We start from the raw sequence: 18,697 nt of genomic DNA, 5'->3' as shown, positions 1-18,697 counted from the left end.
AAGCTGATGATACATAATAGTGTAACAGCAAACACAGAAACAAGATTAAAAGCCTACGTAAAAGCAATTGTAGGAGTGGGGAGGCAATTTTCATTAAATATCAGCATGGAAACTGTTGGGATGGTAAGATAAATAATTGCAATTATAATAAAGCATTATAATGTGTTTTCCCTTCACCTTTGCTTGATTACATTATGGCCTGGTTATCACAAACAACGGATAAGGTGACAAACCTGTGGCTGGACTGCACTGCTTCAAATTTCAGGTGGGATGTACGTAATTTAATGCTGCTCCATTCAAAATGCACATCCTCTAGCTCAGCCATCTCCCTTACATGCCAGTTTTTCATGTGTTGGTATTCTTTCCTCCACCCCAAAAAGGGTAGCATTCCATCATGAGAATTCCCAAATTCAGTATAAAGTAGTACAATCCAGACACATGCTTACTATCTCATCCATGGCTTATCAGAATTATTTTTGTTTTAAATCATACATGGTTGTTTTTAGTAGACACCATGTATTTTTGTGAACCACTACGCAGTGCAACATTTTCTATTACTACTCCACAGGATAGCATGCTTTTTCAAAAGATACAAATTCATTCCATCCACAAGATTCTCTCTTCCAAAATATTATTCAATTAATCATCCTTTAAAAATGCATACTCCCCACTGTTGAATGGGATTTGGATCTGGGGTAACTTTACACTGGCTTAGTTTACACTGGCTTGCTTTATGCTGGCTTCTTATACATAGGATTTGGTCTTTTAGCAGCAAGGAGTCAGAAGTGAACATAAGACAAGCACTTTTCAATACTTTTCTCAAAACCACAGTTAATGAGAATGTTAAATTGTTCTATTTATTCTATTTTCCTTCTCAAATGAAATAACACAATTGAAATGGAAGAGTGCAACTCCATTTAATTCCATTTTTAAACAAGTAGACCATATCGCAGAAGCAAGTTTTCAGTTCCCCAAAGATGTACCTAGTGCTGTGATACTAGATAAAAAAAGTAAACTAATCAAACCTTTATAACACTACAGTTGTACCTTGGATCTCAAATGTCTTGGCTCCCGAACAAATCGGCTCCCGAACGATCAAAACCCAGAAGTGACTGTTCCAGTTTCTGAATGATTTTCGGAAGCTGAACATCTGGTGCGGTTTCCGCAGTTTCCAATTGGCTGCAAGATGTTCCTGCAGCTAATCGGAAGTTGCGCCTTGGTTTTTGAAGAGTTCTGGGAGTCGAACAGATCCCCAGAATGTATTCTGTTCGAGAACCAAGGTACGACTGCACATTAATGCAGAAGTTATTGCAGTAATGGTTGCCATTAATTTGATTATGAATTGATTTTAGAATGTATTTTAATTAATTGACTGTGTGATTTTATGTACACTGTGCTATTTTTACTTGTTGTTAGCTGCTCTGAGCCTGGCTTTGGCCGTGGAGGGCAGGCTATAAATAAATTATTATTATTATTATTATTATTATTATTATTATTATTATTATTATCATCATCATCCCTGCTGTGTCTCTGGTCTCTTCGGGCTTCCTCACATCCTCTTCAGACTCCAGGAAGGGTCTCCTCATGAGCCACAAGGATTCTTCAGCTCTTTCCCTCAATTTCCTGGCATGATCCTATTTATTTATTTGCTGGTGACATGCTTATATGTGGTTGATTGCAAACCAGTCACGCGTAAGTGGGGAAATGCCTGTACTTGGAATTGGTTCTGGGAACAGGTTAGAGCTCAGTATAGTTGTTTCAATAAGATTGTTGTTACCTCTATGCAGTCCCTATTAACAGCTGGGCCAATTGTTTATGAACACTTTTCATAGGCAACCAATTATAGTGTGTATTACCGTAACGCAGTCTCAGATTTGCAGTCTCCAGAATTGGAGATAGTTACCCACCAGCCTCTGGGTTACAGGTAGGAACTCCTGAACATAACTCCTGATCATTTGGGAATTAAAGGTCAAAGCTGGGTCCAGCATAACTCCCAAATAATAAACCTGCATTTTCATGCTACCCAATATAATGCAGATTGAACGCCAATCTCTAGATCAGCCCTACAGACAAAAAATTCATCTAGATTAAACCCACATGCAGTCTACTATCTCCTCCAGGTACCAGTTTAAGACCTCAACTATCTCTAGAGTAAGAAAGAAAAGAGAAATAGGGCGTCATCTGCATATTGATGGCACTGAATGCCAAATGTACAGATTAACTAGTACCATATTGGCCTGAATATAAGCCACACCCAAATATAAGCTTCACCTTTAAAATTCAAGAAAAGAAAAAAAGACAATATCCGAATATAAGCTGCTCTCTTAAAATTCCGCAGGCACTCACACCCGTTCCGTTTTACTGTATGTCTGTTTCAGCAGCGATATCGTAAAAGCCAATTTTTGTAAGGTCACGAATTTAAGCCGCACTTTAACTTTTCACGGCCGGAATTTGGAGAAAAAGTGAGGCTTATATTCAGGCCAATACGGTAACTGGTTTTCTATAGACATTAAACAACATGGAGGGCAAGATGGAACTTTGCAGGAATCCATAGAACAATGGCTAAGATATCAAACAGCCCTTCAGCAACACCTTCTGAGACCACACCTCCAGAAAGGACCTGTACCAGCATAACACTGTGCGCCACTGAATCCATCTGCAAGGGTACCATGGTCAATGCAATACCCTGCAGCTGAGAGGACCCACGAAACCAGCAAGGATGCATTGTTCCAGTCCAGTTCTCAGGATAAATACAGTACTAGGACAACCAAAACTATTCCTACCCTGAAACTGAGCCCAAGACCACATAAGCTGGTCCATAGTTCTCCTGCTCCTGTTGAGGTATGCCATCAAACCCCCCCCTTCTGGTGCTGCTTCCAGTTCCCACACAACTGGTTGGTTCTAGCTGTATATAATATCAGGGCCGTCTTAAGCACATCCCAGAGTTGTCAACCTTTTTTTAGGGCTGGAGGAGGCGGGCAGAGGCTGGAGGGCGGCTCCTCCGGCAGGGAAGAGGCAGAGGCTGGACACAGCGCCTTCCGGCTCAGCTGGCCGCTTTGTGCCACAGTGGCCACAGCAGGCAGCACACTGAGCAAGTGTGCCTGCGCCGAGCGAGCGAGGGCACGTACGCCGCTGCCACCGAACACTGGCTCAGTTTTTTCCTTTTTAGCCTTCTGGCACCATGCAGAATTTGTTACCTGCAGGCTAAAAGGGAAAAAACTGAGCCAACGCTAGGTGGGAGCGGCGCACACACCTTCGCTCACTCAGCGCACTCGTTCAATGTTCCCTGGACTCTCACCTGGCGCCCTCCAGAACCTGGAGCCCCGGCGCCCCACACCACTAGCCTCTATTGGTAAGATGGGCCTGTATAATATAATGTAATGTAGATGGAAACAGTTCTCAAAGTCCTGGCATGCCAAAGAGACCTATGCAATTCTATGGATGCTCATCAAAAGGAGGAGGTCTTATGTAGCCTGGCAAGTGCCACTTCAGCAGGTCTTGCAATTTAGTTTGAAGAAGTGAAATAATATTGATGATGGAGACATGTGCAGGCTGTAGTTCCTTGGCTAATGGAGCATAGTCAGTTTTGCCATATTTACTAATCAACAGTGATTGGGGGAAGACTTTAGTGCAGCCATGCTCATCCAGGAAAAACAGCAGGTTCCTTCAGTAGTCTTTTGCATGTGTGTGAACCAGCCACAATAATTTTCAAGGAAGATCCTTGCAAGCTGCCAGGCTGTTTCAGCAAAACCACTTTCCTGCACATCACGGAGATTTAAAGCCAATGCAAATTGGCAGGTGCAGAAAGTCAAGGTAGCCAGTCCACTAACTGAATACATTTAGAAGTGCAGGCATTGGCTCCCCTTCCCCCTTTAACAGGGAAACGAAAGGTGTGTTGAGAATTCCTTTCCTCCTGTGCTGCAGTTGTGTGTGGGATTGTTACATGTCACGTGTCCGTTTACATTCCAGCACTGATTATTGGAGTCTTGTGAACGCAAAGGGAGACACGCTGTTTCCGCTCTGTATAGCTTTTGCTGTTACAGCTCTTTCTCCGAGGAAGAAAGACAGAGAGAGGAGCCATGTTTTCTTTGTTCTGTTACGTTTGATTTAATTTGCAATAAATGAAGCTTAGATGTTACTCCTCAAGGCTGAGCTTCTGTTTTGAACTCTGCTTGTCGTGTGCTCATGTCTTTGGATATGGGCCACATCAGCGTGATGGGAGACCAGAGGATGAATCCCGGGCGACACTGAGTTGTGGGGAGGTATCAGCCCTTGGCGTTATCATCCAACAAGGTGATAGGAGAACCAATATAACCCTGTCTATTCATTTGACATCCCTACTGCAACTATTTATTAGTACTAGATGTGGAAACTGATGGCATTATATATGTTTTCTTGTAGGTTAATGATTGCTGTTGAGGGGGGAGGCTGTTTTTATTATATATCGACAATAATGTTGCAAGAAAATATTTTTGTAGCAGTTTTGGGATCTTGAGGAATTAAGGATTAAAATTTTAGCACATCTTGATCTTCTAAAGATCCACAAAGCTAGAAACAAGCTTGCATTTTGTTATACCTATTATATTAAAAGACTAGAGTACATGCAATTGTTCCCTTCCACATCAGTTTTAATTATCTGATTCTCAGCTGACTTTGGCTGCGATACATAAGCCACAACCTGGAGTACCAGGTGTGATTCTGCCACAATCCCAGCAACCCACAGGGAATAAGGCAAAAACCACCTTCAAGTTTATGATAATTTGAGATTTATTTATTTGTTATTTAAAACTGTCTCTGCTTCTCCAAAGGGAGCCCAGAGTAGGTTACAAGAAGAACTACTGTACATATGGGTTTATTTATTTATTTTATACATTAATTTCTATACCACTAAATTGTGTGTTTTTTTTGTCAAAGCAGTGTACATAAATAATAAAAAATCAAAAGTAAAAACTTAAAACAATATAAATCAGAAGAACATAAAAGGGTAGGTGACAGTATATTATTATAATTATAATTATTTTTATTATTCATTAAAATTAAAGAGAAACAACTAAAAGTATAGAGGAGGCAAACAATAATTTTAAAATATTAAACATTAATGGAGGTAAAATATATAAGGGTAAAGGTAAAGGGACCCCTGACCATTAGGTCCAGTCGTGACCGACTCTGGGGTTGCGGCGCTCATCTCACTTTATTGGCAGAGGGAGCCGGCGTACAGCTTCCGGGTCATGTGGCCAGCATGACTAAGCCGCTTCTGGCGAACCAGAGCAGCGCACGGAAACGCCGTTTACCTTCCCGGCGGAGCGGTACCTATTTATTTACTTGCACTTTGACGTGCTTTCGAACTGCTAGGTTGGCAGGAGCAGGGACCCAGCAATGGGAGCTCACCCCATCACGGGGATTCGAACCGCCGACCTTCCGATCGGCAAGTCCTAGGCTCTGTGGTTTAACCCACAGCGCCACCCGTGGCTTGTGTAAATAAACATTTTAAGTTGTTGTCTAAAACTGAACACCGTGGATGCTTTTCTAACACAGGGAGGCAATGAATGATGCAATATAGGTGCTGCTGCATTATAGAATCATAGGATTGTAGAGTTGGAAGGGACCCCAATGGTCATCTAGTCCAACCCCCTGCAATGCAGGAATTAAATTATTCATTCCAACTGGCCACCATATGGAGGTCGTATGGGACAGTGAACAATGCTTCTAAGCATAGCTAAAACAATTTAAACATAATTTCAACCACACTAAAAGGCAATAGCGCAAAGCCTTCCTTCAAAGCCTCCCAAAGCCTAGATGTATAAAAAGCTTTTGGAAGGAGCTAAAGAGAGAGGCTGCCTGATTTCCCCTGGGAGGTCCATAACAAGGGTGTAGCCACCAAGAATACCCTGTCTTGAGTCCAGGGCCAGCCCCAGACATTTTGGCACCTGAGGCGATTCACAAAATGACACCCCTCTTCCCACCAGGGAAGAAGGGGTGAGTGAATATCTACATCAAGAATGAGGGTGGGAGGAATGAAAGATCTGCGGCCCCTGTGGATCCTGCCACCCAAGGGAGTAGCCTCACCTTGCCTCATGAATGGGCCAGCCCTGCGTGGGTCCTTGTTCTCCATTATTATTCCTAAATCTTTCTTTCATCTATGAGCTCACTGCTTCATCTCTTTATTGTTTACAGTTTGTTAACAGTTCCTCCTCCTCTGCTTTCTCTTTGCTTTTCAAACAGAGGGCAAGAGTAAGTGTTGTACATTTTTTAATGCAATTGAAAATTCAGCACATCACCATATAGCCACATCAGCAGGAGTATGGGATGCGGCTTTGATCCTATCTAAACTGTTATTTTAGAGAGCCTGTATTTCTGCACGGAAGATGAGCTGCGACGTTCAAGGAGTACATTACACATGCCTAGCTTAGGTGAACACAACCGACACAACCTTTTCAGACTTGCTCCGCAGTCCACATCTACCAGACTGACAGTATCTCTTAGATCACAGTAATGAAAATGACTGATCAATTAACCAACCTGTGATTTAAACAGCATCAAATGCAACAAATTAATAGTGAAGAAGTCATGGATGATCTAAAGTTACATTAATGCTACTTACGCTTGCTGTCATCTAAAATATACCGTAACTGTCAAAAGTTCTGCGCAGGGAGCATTAAACATGAAACTAATGCCATCCCCCTTTAATGGCTGTAGCTGGGGATGAAGAGCTTTTCTCAGATCTCAAATTCAGGTGTCTCCTTGAATTCATGCTGAGAACAGAAACATGCATTGCTTCTCTTGATATCCTGGTCCTCATTCCCATTTATTTTGCAGTGATATGAGGGATATCTTACATGTATGGATGACTCAGTACAGCATATATAAGAACTTTATTTTCACATCACACATGGTGGTTTTCAGTTGAGGGCATCAGTACATTCAGTTGACTTTCATCAAAAGTCTAGTGCTGTATATGAATGCATGTGGGAGCCACCCCCTTGAGATTTCATGGTGCTTCCCTATTTCTTAAACAAAATCTGCCTATAGAGGAACCTTCTCTTCTCTCTAACATGTGAGATTTTGGAACTGGTGAAACGTTAAAAGGTGACTCCTTTTAACATGTGCAGCAAGGGAAGTCGCTTACAGGTTTGGAATGGCTAACTTTATTTTATTTTTTTAAAGTATCGCTTCCAAGTCCACAGCTTTCATTTGGATTGTTGAAGGGATAAGGCAATTAGGCATTTGCAGGAGCTAATTTTTCACCCTGCACCCCTTTTTCAAAGAAGATCCACTTCTCGGTTCCAGACTTTTAAAAAAATAACACATGCAATACAATCTCAAGAAAGTCTCACACAGAGAGATAGAGAATATTCCGAAGTCCCTGGAAAAAATCTACCATTTATTTTCAATCAGGGGGACAGGGGTGGGGAAGGAATGCATATTTTCACACATTTTCCTGCCTATTTCAGTGATAGGCACTTTACTAACTTATAGTCATTTTCCACTTTCCATTTCAGGGAGACCATTCAGTGTCTCATAATGCCGGAGCCCACTAGTGAAACTCAGAGGACAGTTGTTCGGCAGCTACCCTATTTTGATCTCTCTTGGTGCAAAACCATTCACGTTTTCCAACATGACTACTACCTGAAGCTAAAAGTATTTCACATTAAAGAGTTGAATCTCCTGTGCTTCTGCTGTATAGCACTCACCTTAAAACACACACACACACACACACACACACACACACACGCAATGTAGCAGCACAAAATTCAGAGCTTTCGCATATTACACAGAAGTGAGTTAGTTTCTTCTAAGTGGCTGCCTTTCCAGAAGGACTGACCTGGAGCAATGCATTCCATCCAGCTGAGTACCACAATAATGTACACGCTCCCGGGACTCAGCTCAAGGGATGGTTCTGCGTCATGCCACTAACCACAGCTGTCAGCAAATACATTAACAGCAAGGAAGGAAGGGTATGGGGTGAAGAAAAATCATTAATGACATGCGGCATGACCCCAAGACAAGTCTCTGTGGCTGCACACATTTGCAGATCTAATTTGTGGGCTCTTGAGTCAGATAAGGCAAGCAAGCCAGATGCAGGAAAAAAAGATGTAAGAACAACAAATATATTTGTCAGGCTAACTCAGTTTGTGTATGGCTTTAGAGGCCTAGATTCTTTACTGATTTTTATTTGATGTTTTTAATATAATTTTAAATATTATTCTTATTTATTAATTCTTCTGTTTATTTACTTGTTTGTTTATTTGTGAACTCTCTAGAGCACCTCCATTTAGGAGTGGAAAGCTAAGGTATAAACTAAGGTATAAACCTTAGTGACAGGGCTGGCACTAGGTTCCAGGGGGCAGGAGCAAAACATGAAGCCCCTGGCCACAACTGCACAGTATTTTTCTTCTTCTGATCACTCACCACTCATATATACAGCCACATGGGGGACCGAGATTCCAGTTCCAGTTTGCGCCTTCATGCATTCTTTGAATCCTGACAGAGAGCAAATAACATGGAAAAGCAAATAACTAAAAAAATCTCAGAAAATAAAAGAGAGAAATGCAAGTTCCAGGAAAGCCTGTTTGGGGAGAGCACTCCATATCCAGGGTGCCACCACTGAAAAGGGCTTCTCTCCAGTGACCAAGGGCCTCATCTCATAAGAACAGAAGAAGCAGCTGCTGGATCAGGCCAGTCAGTTCCAGCATCCTGTTCTCACAGGGGCCAAACTGATGTTTGTGGGAAACCCAAGCAGGATTTGAGCACAAGAAGACTGTCCCACCCTGTGCCTTCCAATAGCTGGCACTTCAGCTAGGTCGTTTGGCAAACTTCTGGAGAAGGGCATTTGGTTCCAATCTTAAGGACTGGGCACATATACTGTACACAGAAGGAGGCAATCCTTCCCATAGTCTGGCCTTAAGCTGTTTTAAGCTGTAAAGGTTAATACCAGAAATTTGAACAGGGCCCATCGAGGAACTGAAAGTCAGTGCAGATAACTATTGGTACAATCTATAATATCTAGCAGTTCCCAAGAATATTCCTACTGCCTTACTTTGGATCTGCTGCAGTTTTTGAACCATTTTAAAGGGCAGCCTCACTCACCTATTTTTAAGAGAAATGCTTTTACAAAAAGTAGACCAGGATCATCCTGCATGCATTGCCGTGGTCCTTGATGGCACCTGAGCAGCTAAGCCAATGGCAGCCAGAGGGACAAGGACAACTTTGCTTGCTCATACGCACTGAGGCTCAGGAGATCTGCCACTTGCTGGATAACACAAGGCTGATATACTAGTACAGTCATACCTCGGGTTATGAACACTGCAGGTTGCGCGTTTTTGGGTTGCGGACCGCACCAAACCCGGAAGTACCCGAATGGGTTACTTCTGGGTTTCGGCACTTTTGCATGCGCAGAAGCACAAAATGACATCAGGCGCATGCGCAGAAGCGCCAAATCACGTCACACGCATGCACAGACCCAGTACTTCAGGCTATGAACGCTGCAGGTTGCGAATGTCCCTCCTGCACAGATCACATTCGCAACCGGAGGTATGGCTGTATACAATAATCATAATACTTATTAGCAGTAGAGTTTTCAGAGTTAACTGGTACACATTAACTATCCTAACTGAGATGTTTACTTGGGAAATACCCATCGTTGCACAACCTGAGAGAAAAATCAAGAACAATAGGGAGCCTTGGTAACCAATCCAAAACAAACCTATTTATAAAATATGTCCATTTATTGGAACTTGACTTCAAATGACCTTAAAGTGTGCTAGTTACAGAAGCATTTATGATGTGTCTTGAAATGAATAACTGAAGTCTAAAAGAGCACTAAGATCCTAAATTACGTATTTTGAGGACTCCTAAATCTAACTCACTGCACTTTTTTATAGCTCTCCACTTTATATCCTCAGAGATTTAGTGAACTATGTGCTGCAACTAGTCTAGTCTAAAATTACAACCCTTGCATATACATATTTTAAGCAGCATCTTTTATAGGGAGTCACATATATACTTTTTTTTTAAAAAAAAGAAATCAATAGATGAACTTGCTAAAACTGGATTAAACCATAAACCTAAATATGAGAGGTGAGAGGAAGATGGAAAGAGGCATAGAGAGGCAAACTGTTGGATAACTTATAAAAATTAATGGCAGGGCCCACTGCGGAGCTGCTGCATTTTCTAATTTCTGGGAATAGCTGAGAGGTTTTGTCAGCTGGCAGCAATTCCAGCAGAAGCATGTTGCAGAGAAGTCTAATCTGCTGTTCTTTCCAGTAAGAATTGAACAGCCAGGGGACTTCTTTAACAGCAGTGACACAATGGTGTCAAGTGTGACGGTTAACAGCGCTACCACAACAACTATGGCTATTAGGAAAGGGAATTGCAACGGCAGAAGCTGAGCCAGAGTTCTCGAGGAAGAAATCAGATTCTTGGGCCTCACTGCTCAAGCAATTCCCAACAACGCTGGTCATTTAAAGGAATACCCAACTGCAACCTACAGCATGTGACTCTATGAAAAGCCAGCCCATGGCTACACATATACACAGAGCGAGAGATATGCCATTTTAGTTACTTGTAGCCCACCCTTCTGCTACACTTAGGCCAGAGTAATACAGAAAATACAACCAGTCATGCCAAATGATGCAGTAAAATGGAACAATATCATGACACCATCAAAGAGGCATCCAAAACCAACAGAATAGGCTATAAGGAAATCACCAATTAAAATGTTAAAATGCTTGGTCAAATAAATACGTCTTGACCTGGTGCCAGAATGATTGCAGTGTTGGTATTAGCCGTACTCCTGTGAGGAGGGCAATTTCACAAACAAAGTATAATTCACTGGTAATACATGTACAAGCAATGAGAAATCACCAGGTGTTTGGGGTGATCCCAGAGTAAAGTTTATGACTGACACCACAGAGGGGAACTCAGTAAAAGTGGTTTTCTCATATTTTACACTAGATGCTATAAGGTGCAGTGAAGAAATTTCATACCAGAGAAGCTTGGCTATTATTTCTGACAATGCATTTCACTGCCTTCCATCGCTGGACTTTAGCTTTTTCTCTTGATGCAATAAATGGCTATTAGCCTTGAGAGCTACATGTTCATAGGTGGTGTATCCATTGCCGGAGGACAGACAGTGTTGCCTTCATGGTCCACTTGTGGCCTCACTGGAAGCATCTAGCTGGTCATCCTTGGAAACAGGATGTAGAGCTAGATAGATCTGTGGCATGATCCAGCAGGGCAAGTTGAGTGCTAGGAAAACAGAGCAAACTGCCTTATGCCTTTGCAGGCCAATGGCCCATCTGCCTCAGCATTGTCTGCACTAACTAGAATGGCTCTTTTGCAGTCCCACACAGAGATGCTAGGGATCGAACCTGGGAACTTCTGCATGCCAAGCAAGTGCTCCATCACTACATTATGGCCCTACCTGGCAATGTTCTGGTGTTATGTGAGGCATAGTAGCAGACACCAAATATAGGATAGTTCACCCAAAACTGAATCATGGCATGAAGAGCCCTCCCAGCAACAGGCAGGGGCGGAGGAAGGGGGTGCAGTGGGGGCGGGTCGCCCCAGGTGTCACCACTGAGGGGGATGAAAAAATGCTGGGCGGCACTCACCGGGGGGGGGGGGGTTGCAGCGCGCCTGAGCTACATGTCTCTCCTGGGAGTGACACAGTGGCTTGGGCGCCCGCAGGCTCCACGCTGCCCCAAATGGTCTGCCTGCCGCCTCCCCCTCAGCTGTAGGGCAGCTGAGGGGGAGGAGGCAGGCAGACATCTCGGAGACCTCACAGAGCGTCCTGCTCCGGCTCGCCCTGCCCCCTGGGTGCCTGGCCCCACCCCTGGGTGCAGGGCATGCGCGTCCTCTGGGCGCCCGACCGGCTTGCTCCACCGCTGCCCACAGGTTCGCACACCGTCTGAGCGTGCCAGCTATTCATGGATGGGAGCGGCCCTCACAAAATCCATCCGCCACAAAAATGGAGGTCCACTTTAAATGGTATGTGCATGTTGAAGAAGGGACCATAAGCCCAAGATTTACAGTCCTATCTCACTATACACAGAACCTATACATATGTTTCGTTCCACCTTCTGTGCTTGCCCCTTCACTTACCTCCTAACTTGCTTCAACTTCCAGTGCTGCTCCCAGTTTGTTCAAGAGAAATACACACAGAGACCAATGTGCAATTCACTAACCTTTTCAAAAAGTTTATTAGCATCCTTGGTATGTAAGCACCGATAATAACATAACAAAGATAACTTATTTGTAAATAATTCTGCTATATGGAAAGAGAAAGCTGTTTGTATGAGTCAGTGAAAGAATGACTCATTCCTCAAGCCTACCTTCAAAAATCTTTTGCTGAAACAACCCCGCCCCCCGGAGATAGCTATTTTGTCCTATAACTGTGGTTAGTTTTCACCCATAACAAATTTTGAAGGTCTTTGGCTATGAAGAGCTTCATTACATCAACAAGAAGACAAAAGTCTTGCTTGTGATTTGTGTGTGATATTGGTGGCCTTATCTCAACTTCTGCTTTATCTGATCTGCCACTTTCAAGACATTTTAAAAAATTGTTTCCCCCCTGAAATGATAAAAAAGTTCCTTCCTTAAATGATCCCTGCCAATCAGGGATCATGCTGAGATAATATTATTGGCTGTGTGATTTTGACACAAAGTCAAATCAAAGTGAAGACAATGCTTCATGCTGCCTTTCTAAATAGGCAAAGGTTTAATCCTCTTTCACAGCCCAACCCCAAACTGGTGAAAGACATTGTCAAAGGAAGAGAGGGACTGAAACACGCACATGCCCTATTTTGACTTCACCTTTATTGCTGTGCGCAGTTTGTGAGCGATCCTATAACTGTAGTGTGCAGCAGTCCTATTTACATTGCTGATAAAAATATAATTGCTGTCATTTAAAAACCTATAATACTGTATAGGCTATATGGGCCAATTACTTAGAGTGCTCTTGTCTGGACTGATTTCACCAATATAACACCAACAGAACTGGTGGGTTACAGGTAGGTAGCCGTGTTGGTCTGCCGTAGTCCAAACAAAATAAAAAAATTCCTTCCAGTAGCACCTTAGAGACCAATGAAGTTTGTTATTGGTATGAGATTTTACTTGGTCTCTAAGGTGCTACTGGAAGGAATTTTTTTGTTTTGTTTCGAGAATTGGTGGGATTTGTTCACAAGAGAAATTCTAGTTTAAATACTTGCTTAGCTACAATGCTTACTGAGGAACCTTGGCTAAGGCACTGTATCTTAGCCCAGCTCATCTCACAAAGCTTAATTCTCCTGAAAATAACACCAGAGGGGGATATATCAGAGTTCAGTGAACCTCTAGGATAGGACAGGTGAAAAATATTTCACCGTTTTCCATTCCCTCTTTGTTCGGAACAGAAATCTGAAGCATTGAATAATGCATGTATATCATTTCACATGTATGAATATATGCATGCTAACAATACCTGTGTATGAATGAATAATACATTGGTAGTATTCACACAACTCAAATATTGTGGATAACAAGACTTAAAAACAAAACAAAACACCAGAGTGTTAAAAATCCTTCCTTATAGGTCAATATCTAAATTAGGTTTGACCAGTCAGGAAACAGAATATGAACAGTTCGTAGGACTAACCGGCTCCTCAAAAATTTCAGCTCAGTGTTGTAGAATGCGTTAGAAGGCAAAGAGAATAGACAAATTGCAATGAGCAGCCTAAATAATGGCCCAATAGAAACCAATAATTCAACTACAGTCTTGAATAATGTGTCCAATTCTGACTGCTAGACTGGACAAGGCTAGAGTATAAATAGAAAAAATATTTTCATGTGTAAATCCACATCAACAATTCCCTGTATTAGAAATGCAGAGCACATTGCTACAATTTACACAGATAGCGACCTGTTTAATAGGAAGAGATCAATTACTCAGGTTATGCTTCACTTTTTCTGCTGTAAATATAAGATTCTCTAGTTGCTGGAATGTGTTTGCACAGGCCAGTAAGCAAATTCAGAAAGTTGAAGTCAGGGAGTCCCTTGCTTTGCAATGCAAATCAGCCTATTAAGACAGAGGCAGTCACAGTGTTATGAAGCCAAAAGAACAAAGAAAGAGAGCACCTGCTGTAGTTTCATAGTGTGATCAATGATATTCACCTTCCCGTCTCTGCTTAACTAGAATGCCTATCAAACCCAGAAAATGGAAAGCTTCAAAATGTTATCTGGTCGGGTTTTTCTTAAAAGATAGAGTCTCTTTTCCCACCCCCACCCCAGTAATAGATATCCCTGCTGAGCAGAACTAAGGAAGGAAAGTGGAATGATAAACCCTCTGCCCTTGTGGTCCTCCTGCTACCTTAGAATGGAAGCAGGGTGTTAAAAACATTTGGTAAATATTATCAAGACTAACATTGTTTTGTTTTGTTTGTTTGTTACACTTATATATCCCAACTTTTCATTAAAAATGTCCATGGCAGCTAACAATACATCACAATAAAACTCTATAAAAATAAGAGCAAATTAAAACAGAAAACAAAAAACCCCACATGACAGTCAATTAAAAACATAATTAAAACAAATGAAACAGATTAAAAACACAGAGCAGCATTAAAAAACAAACAAACCACCTCGACATCCCTCAGTTTTCCCCACATTGTGCACCAAGGCACCTTAATGTGCCACAAGAGGAAGTATGCTGTTAAGAGAGATAAATTCATCCAATAATCAAAGGCTTGCGTGAGTCAAAAGCACTCAGCCACAGTAGGAAACCTCCTCTAAGGGTGAATAATTCTGGTGTCTATCTGCATCACATGGGACTGAATTATCCAACCACACCTGATGCAGAGGAACAGCAGAGTACTTACGGAGAGAGACAGGATGCCCATTGCAAATTTATGAGTCACTGCTCTGGGCTTACCACCTTGCACTGAAGTGGCACACATAGGAGAAAGATTTGTGCAGAATCACAAGAGAGAGAACCTAATGCTTACTGCTCCACACCTAGAAGTTTTTGTTTTTGTTTTTAAAAGGAGAGTGAAGGGTTCAGAGACTAAAGATGACACTAGTTTGATAATGGCCCTTCTTAATAATGGTCCTGCTGGGGCTGTTGTGAGTAACGCTGCCAGGTCGTGCCAGCCTATTCCATACGACTACAGCTTTAAATTCCACAAGGAAGTAGGAGACAAGACAGCTGTGGTTTCTTACTTATCCACATCCCCTTTCTGCAATAATAAGCAGGATCCTAGGCATGCCCTGCAGGGCAAAGAGAAGAAAGGCAGGTGACAGGGCTGAGAAGGAGGAGAAGCTGCTGCTCTGACGTCTTCTGTGTCCTTCTCTCACTGCATACATGCACACCCCTCTGTTCTGCAGTCTTTCAGTTCTTATGTCACATAACAAGTAGTGGCAGAGGACATCAAATGTCACGACAAAAACACTGAACTAACTGCTTTGCAGGGCAGGGGGGTTGTCTCTTCATGCACTGCATAAAATTCAAGTTATTGATTTCAGTTTCACCTCAGAATGATCAGAATTTGGGCAAAATAATCCAAGCAAACAAACAGGACAATACATGCTATTTTCTGGTGAAGACATCACATGGCCACGTTTTCTGTTTTCTTGAAAATGGTTGTGGGGGATGATCAGGTAGCTGAACAGGAAATGTAGCACTGTGTCCAAATTTCATTCTCTCGTCCCATGCAACATACAAAAAGTGCCAAACAGCGAAGGTAAGCCTACAGCCTCACTTAGCTCAGGTGAGAAATTGTGAAACGGTTCCTTGTTTGGAGCCAAATATTGTTGCACACTGTCTGGATGCTGTGCCGAAGTCGGCAGCTCCAGTGCCTTGCTGAAAGACAGAGGCCTTCAATCTCAGCAGCTGTATATCTGTCATTACTCTCTTAAGTACCAAAATTCCCATTAAAAGAAATAAGATGCCTCTGGGTGTAAAAGTCTGAATAATATTACCTAGATAAAATACTGTAGCCTCCAACCTCCTCCCTCCCTCCCTCCCCCACTGAAATTGATTCATGGTGATTGAAAATGTCCAGTGACACAATTCTGAAGCCAACAAAATAGGATTGCTTAGAAAGCGTGTTGATTCAGAACTCCAAATACATATTTCTTTCTTGCCTAAACCAAGGTGGGAGTGACATATTGTTCTTATAGAAGGAGCAAGACCTAGAGAAAATGGCCTAGTGACCAGAGCTGGCAATTCAGAGTTCAAAGTCAGCTGAAGCATAACTTAACATTTTTGCTCATTGAAATAGCTGCAGGCTTGATTAAGTCTCAACCTCTCCATTTGGCCAACCATTTTAGGCAAACTATGCCTACCTGTCAACCGCTTGATGTCATAAGGTGTCCGACATGGTAAAGTTACAAGCGTGTCACACACTGCGGTTAAAAGGAAGTTGGAGCCCCTGCACAAAGACAGTTGGTGCAGTTCCACTGGCAAATACAGAAACAAAGGGAAGGTGATGCCTGGGGATGCCAGGAATTGCCTTTGGAGAAGTGTGCTGACCTTGTGGTGCAGTATGGAGGAGAAACAATTTGAAGTCTCTGAGCAGTTTGTAAGCAGATATTGTTGCTTCCACTTTGCCAGGAAAGACCAATGCAAAAAAGAGGATTGGCCTGCCCTGCCCCAAGAGAATATTGCTTTTGCCCCACCCATCATTGGGCTGTGGCCCTCAGGTTGGCCATGTCTGAATCTAGCACTCAGGCCTAAAGAGCTTCTCCACCCATTACAGAATGTAGCTGTGGAATCCATGTCATGACTGTAGTACATGGTGTAGTGGTTAAGAGCGGTGGACTTGTAATCTGGTAAACCAAGTTCGCTTCCCCGCTCCTCCACATGCAGCTGCTGGGTGACCTTGGGCTAGTCACACTTCTCTGAAGTCTCTCAGCCTCACTCACCTCACAGAGTGTTTCTTGTGGGGGAGGAAGGGAAAGGAGATGGTTACCCGCTTTGAGACTCCTTAAGGGGAGTGAAAGGCGGGGTATCAAGTCCAAACTCTTCTTCTTCTTCTCACTCTGAGCAGCTGCTAAGTCCCAGCCAGAAGACGCAAGGCTAGCTAGATCAGCCAGTGACATCAAAGGCAGAGATGCTGGCCACAGACCCAGGCCTCATCTCCAAGGCCAAGCCTCAACCAGATCCTAAGCTGTGGGCCTGAGGCCTTTGGACCAGTGACCCAAAACAGGGATCAGAGCAAATTACTTTCCTAGAGCTCTCCAAAGTAAGGTACTTCTGTTCTGGCCTGCCTCACTGCCTGACTCCGGGATTTTTGGTTAAGGTCAGGACAGCACACTTCTTGAGAATCAAAGCATTCTTTTATTTAAAGGCATGCATCTAGTCCTTGTGGGTGTAAGGGTACGCTGTATGGGCAATACCCAGTACCAGTGCTATTTCTTCTAGAAAAAGATGTGCCAAAACTCACCTTGTTCTCTTATAATGACAATGGTGCCCACCTAAGAAGTGCCAGAACTGAGTTCCAGCTGAAAAAAAGCCCTGCCTGGTACATCCACAGCCAAAGAGTTAACATTTCCAGGGCAACAGGCAGCGCTTCAGCTCCTTGTGACTCCTCAAGATTAGCAAAAGTGAGTAAATGGTGCAAAACATGGAAAAACAGTGACACCATTTGCACAATAGTTAAAGAGAGAATTCAGCTGCTTCTTTTTGTTCTTTTTTGTATAAACTTTTGAGGAATTTTTAAAACTCAGAAATCAAGATCAAGTGTCTTGGAGCAAGGAACAGCTTTGGACTATGCAGTCATTGCAAGTATCAAACTTTTAACAGGAAAAATAAAAATAAAAATACTAATAAGCCTAAAGTGCATGATTCCACAACATATTTATTAAATATTCAGTACTATCCTTCATCCAGGGGGAAATATATTTCACACTCTTCCTTTCCCTTGGCAGTAATGTGTCAGGAGCTAAATGCCAGTGGGGCGGAGCAGAGCCCAAACTGTCTTCCACCCACACCCAGTCACTAACACCACCTACCAATAAACAATCACCCAAGCTTGCACCATGGCATGGGTACCTGAATGTGGGGTATAGGGAGGCTTAAACCTTTTGCTTCCATTATATTTGACCTCAAGCTCCACTGGGAAAAACAAATGAGTCTTTTTTCCAGATAAGGACCGCAGCTTTGGTCTTAGTCCCAAGCCAGGCCCCAAACCAGATTTGGTTGCTGCATTTCTATGCTGGCTGCAAAGAAAGAGCGGTCCTTCCACAGGAAGTATGGAAAATGCGGAGCAGAGGTGAGCCCAAGGAAAAGAGGCACTGCGAGCCAGATGGGAATCCACCCCAGGGCTGGATTTTGCCCATGGGCCAGAAGCTCCCCTTCTTGATTTGTGGTCCAAATGTGTGTTTACACTAATCTAAAACTAGGGACTTGAATCACAATGGTCTAGATTCAGCCAAGTGTTCTATATCAGAATTCAAAGGACACCAAACTTCCAAGAACTTATTATTTTCAGGCAACCTAAGTTTTATATTTGGGAAATGTCCAAGATCTTTTCATGCCACTTAGTTTTGGGTGGTGGTGCTCCCTGTTTTCTTTCAGTGACAAGCTACAGTCTTTCTTGTTGCTGCTAAAGCAATGCAAGGCCCATATGAGAATATTTCAGAATACAAATGAATTCTAAGCAATGTCTTTCCTCTCCAGTAAGTGAACAGTGGGGAACCTTTTCATCCAGAGAGCCTTGTTCAT

At 42.8% G+C, this 18,697-nt stretch overlaps 1 protein-coding gene across 9 annotated transcripts in view; it reads right to left on the bottom strand.

Annotated features, from left to right (window-relative positions):
• Nucleotides 1-18,697, bottom strand: part of PCDH9 (protocadherin 9) — a 759,938-nt gene that overhangs the window by 118,746 nt on the left and 622,495 nt on the right. For 4 of the 9 annotated variants that reach the window (XM_081002919.1, XM_081002924.1, XM_081002922.1 and 1 more), the window contains one exon: nucleotides 8,410-8,481. The exons of the other annotated variants lie outside the window; for them this stretch is intronic. In XM_081002919.1, coding sequence (XP_080859045.1) covers nucleotides 8,410-8,481 — 72 coding nt within the window. The remainder of the gene's footprint in view (nucleotides 1-8,409; nucleotides 8,482-18,697) is intronic. 9 annotated transcript variants of the gene reach the window in all.

This window comes from Podarcis pityusensis (genome assembly GCF_964106645.2).
Source record: "Podarcis pityusensis genome assembly, chromosome: 4".
In the NCBI taxonomy this organism is placed as follows: domain Eukaryota; kingdom Metazoa; phylum Chordata; class Lepidosauria; order Squamata; family Lacertidae; genus Podarcis; species Podarcis pityusensis.
The sequence above is the reverse complement of the archived record's forward strand: the minus strand, read 5'-3'. Positions and strand labels throughout refer to the sequence as shown.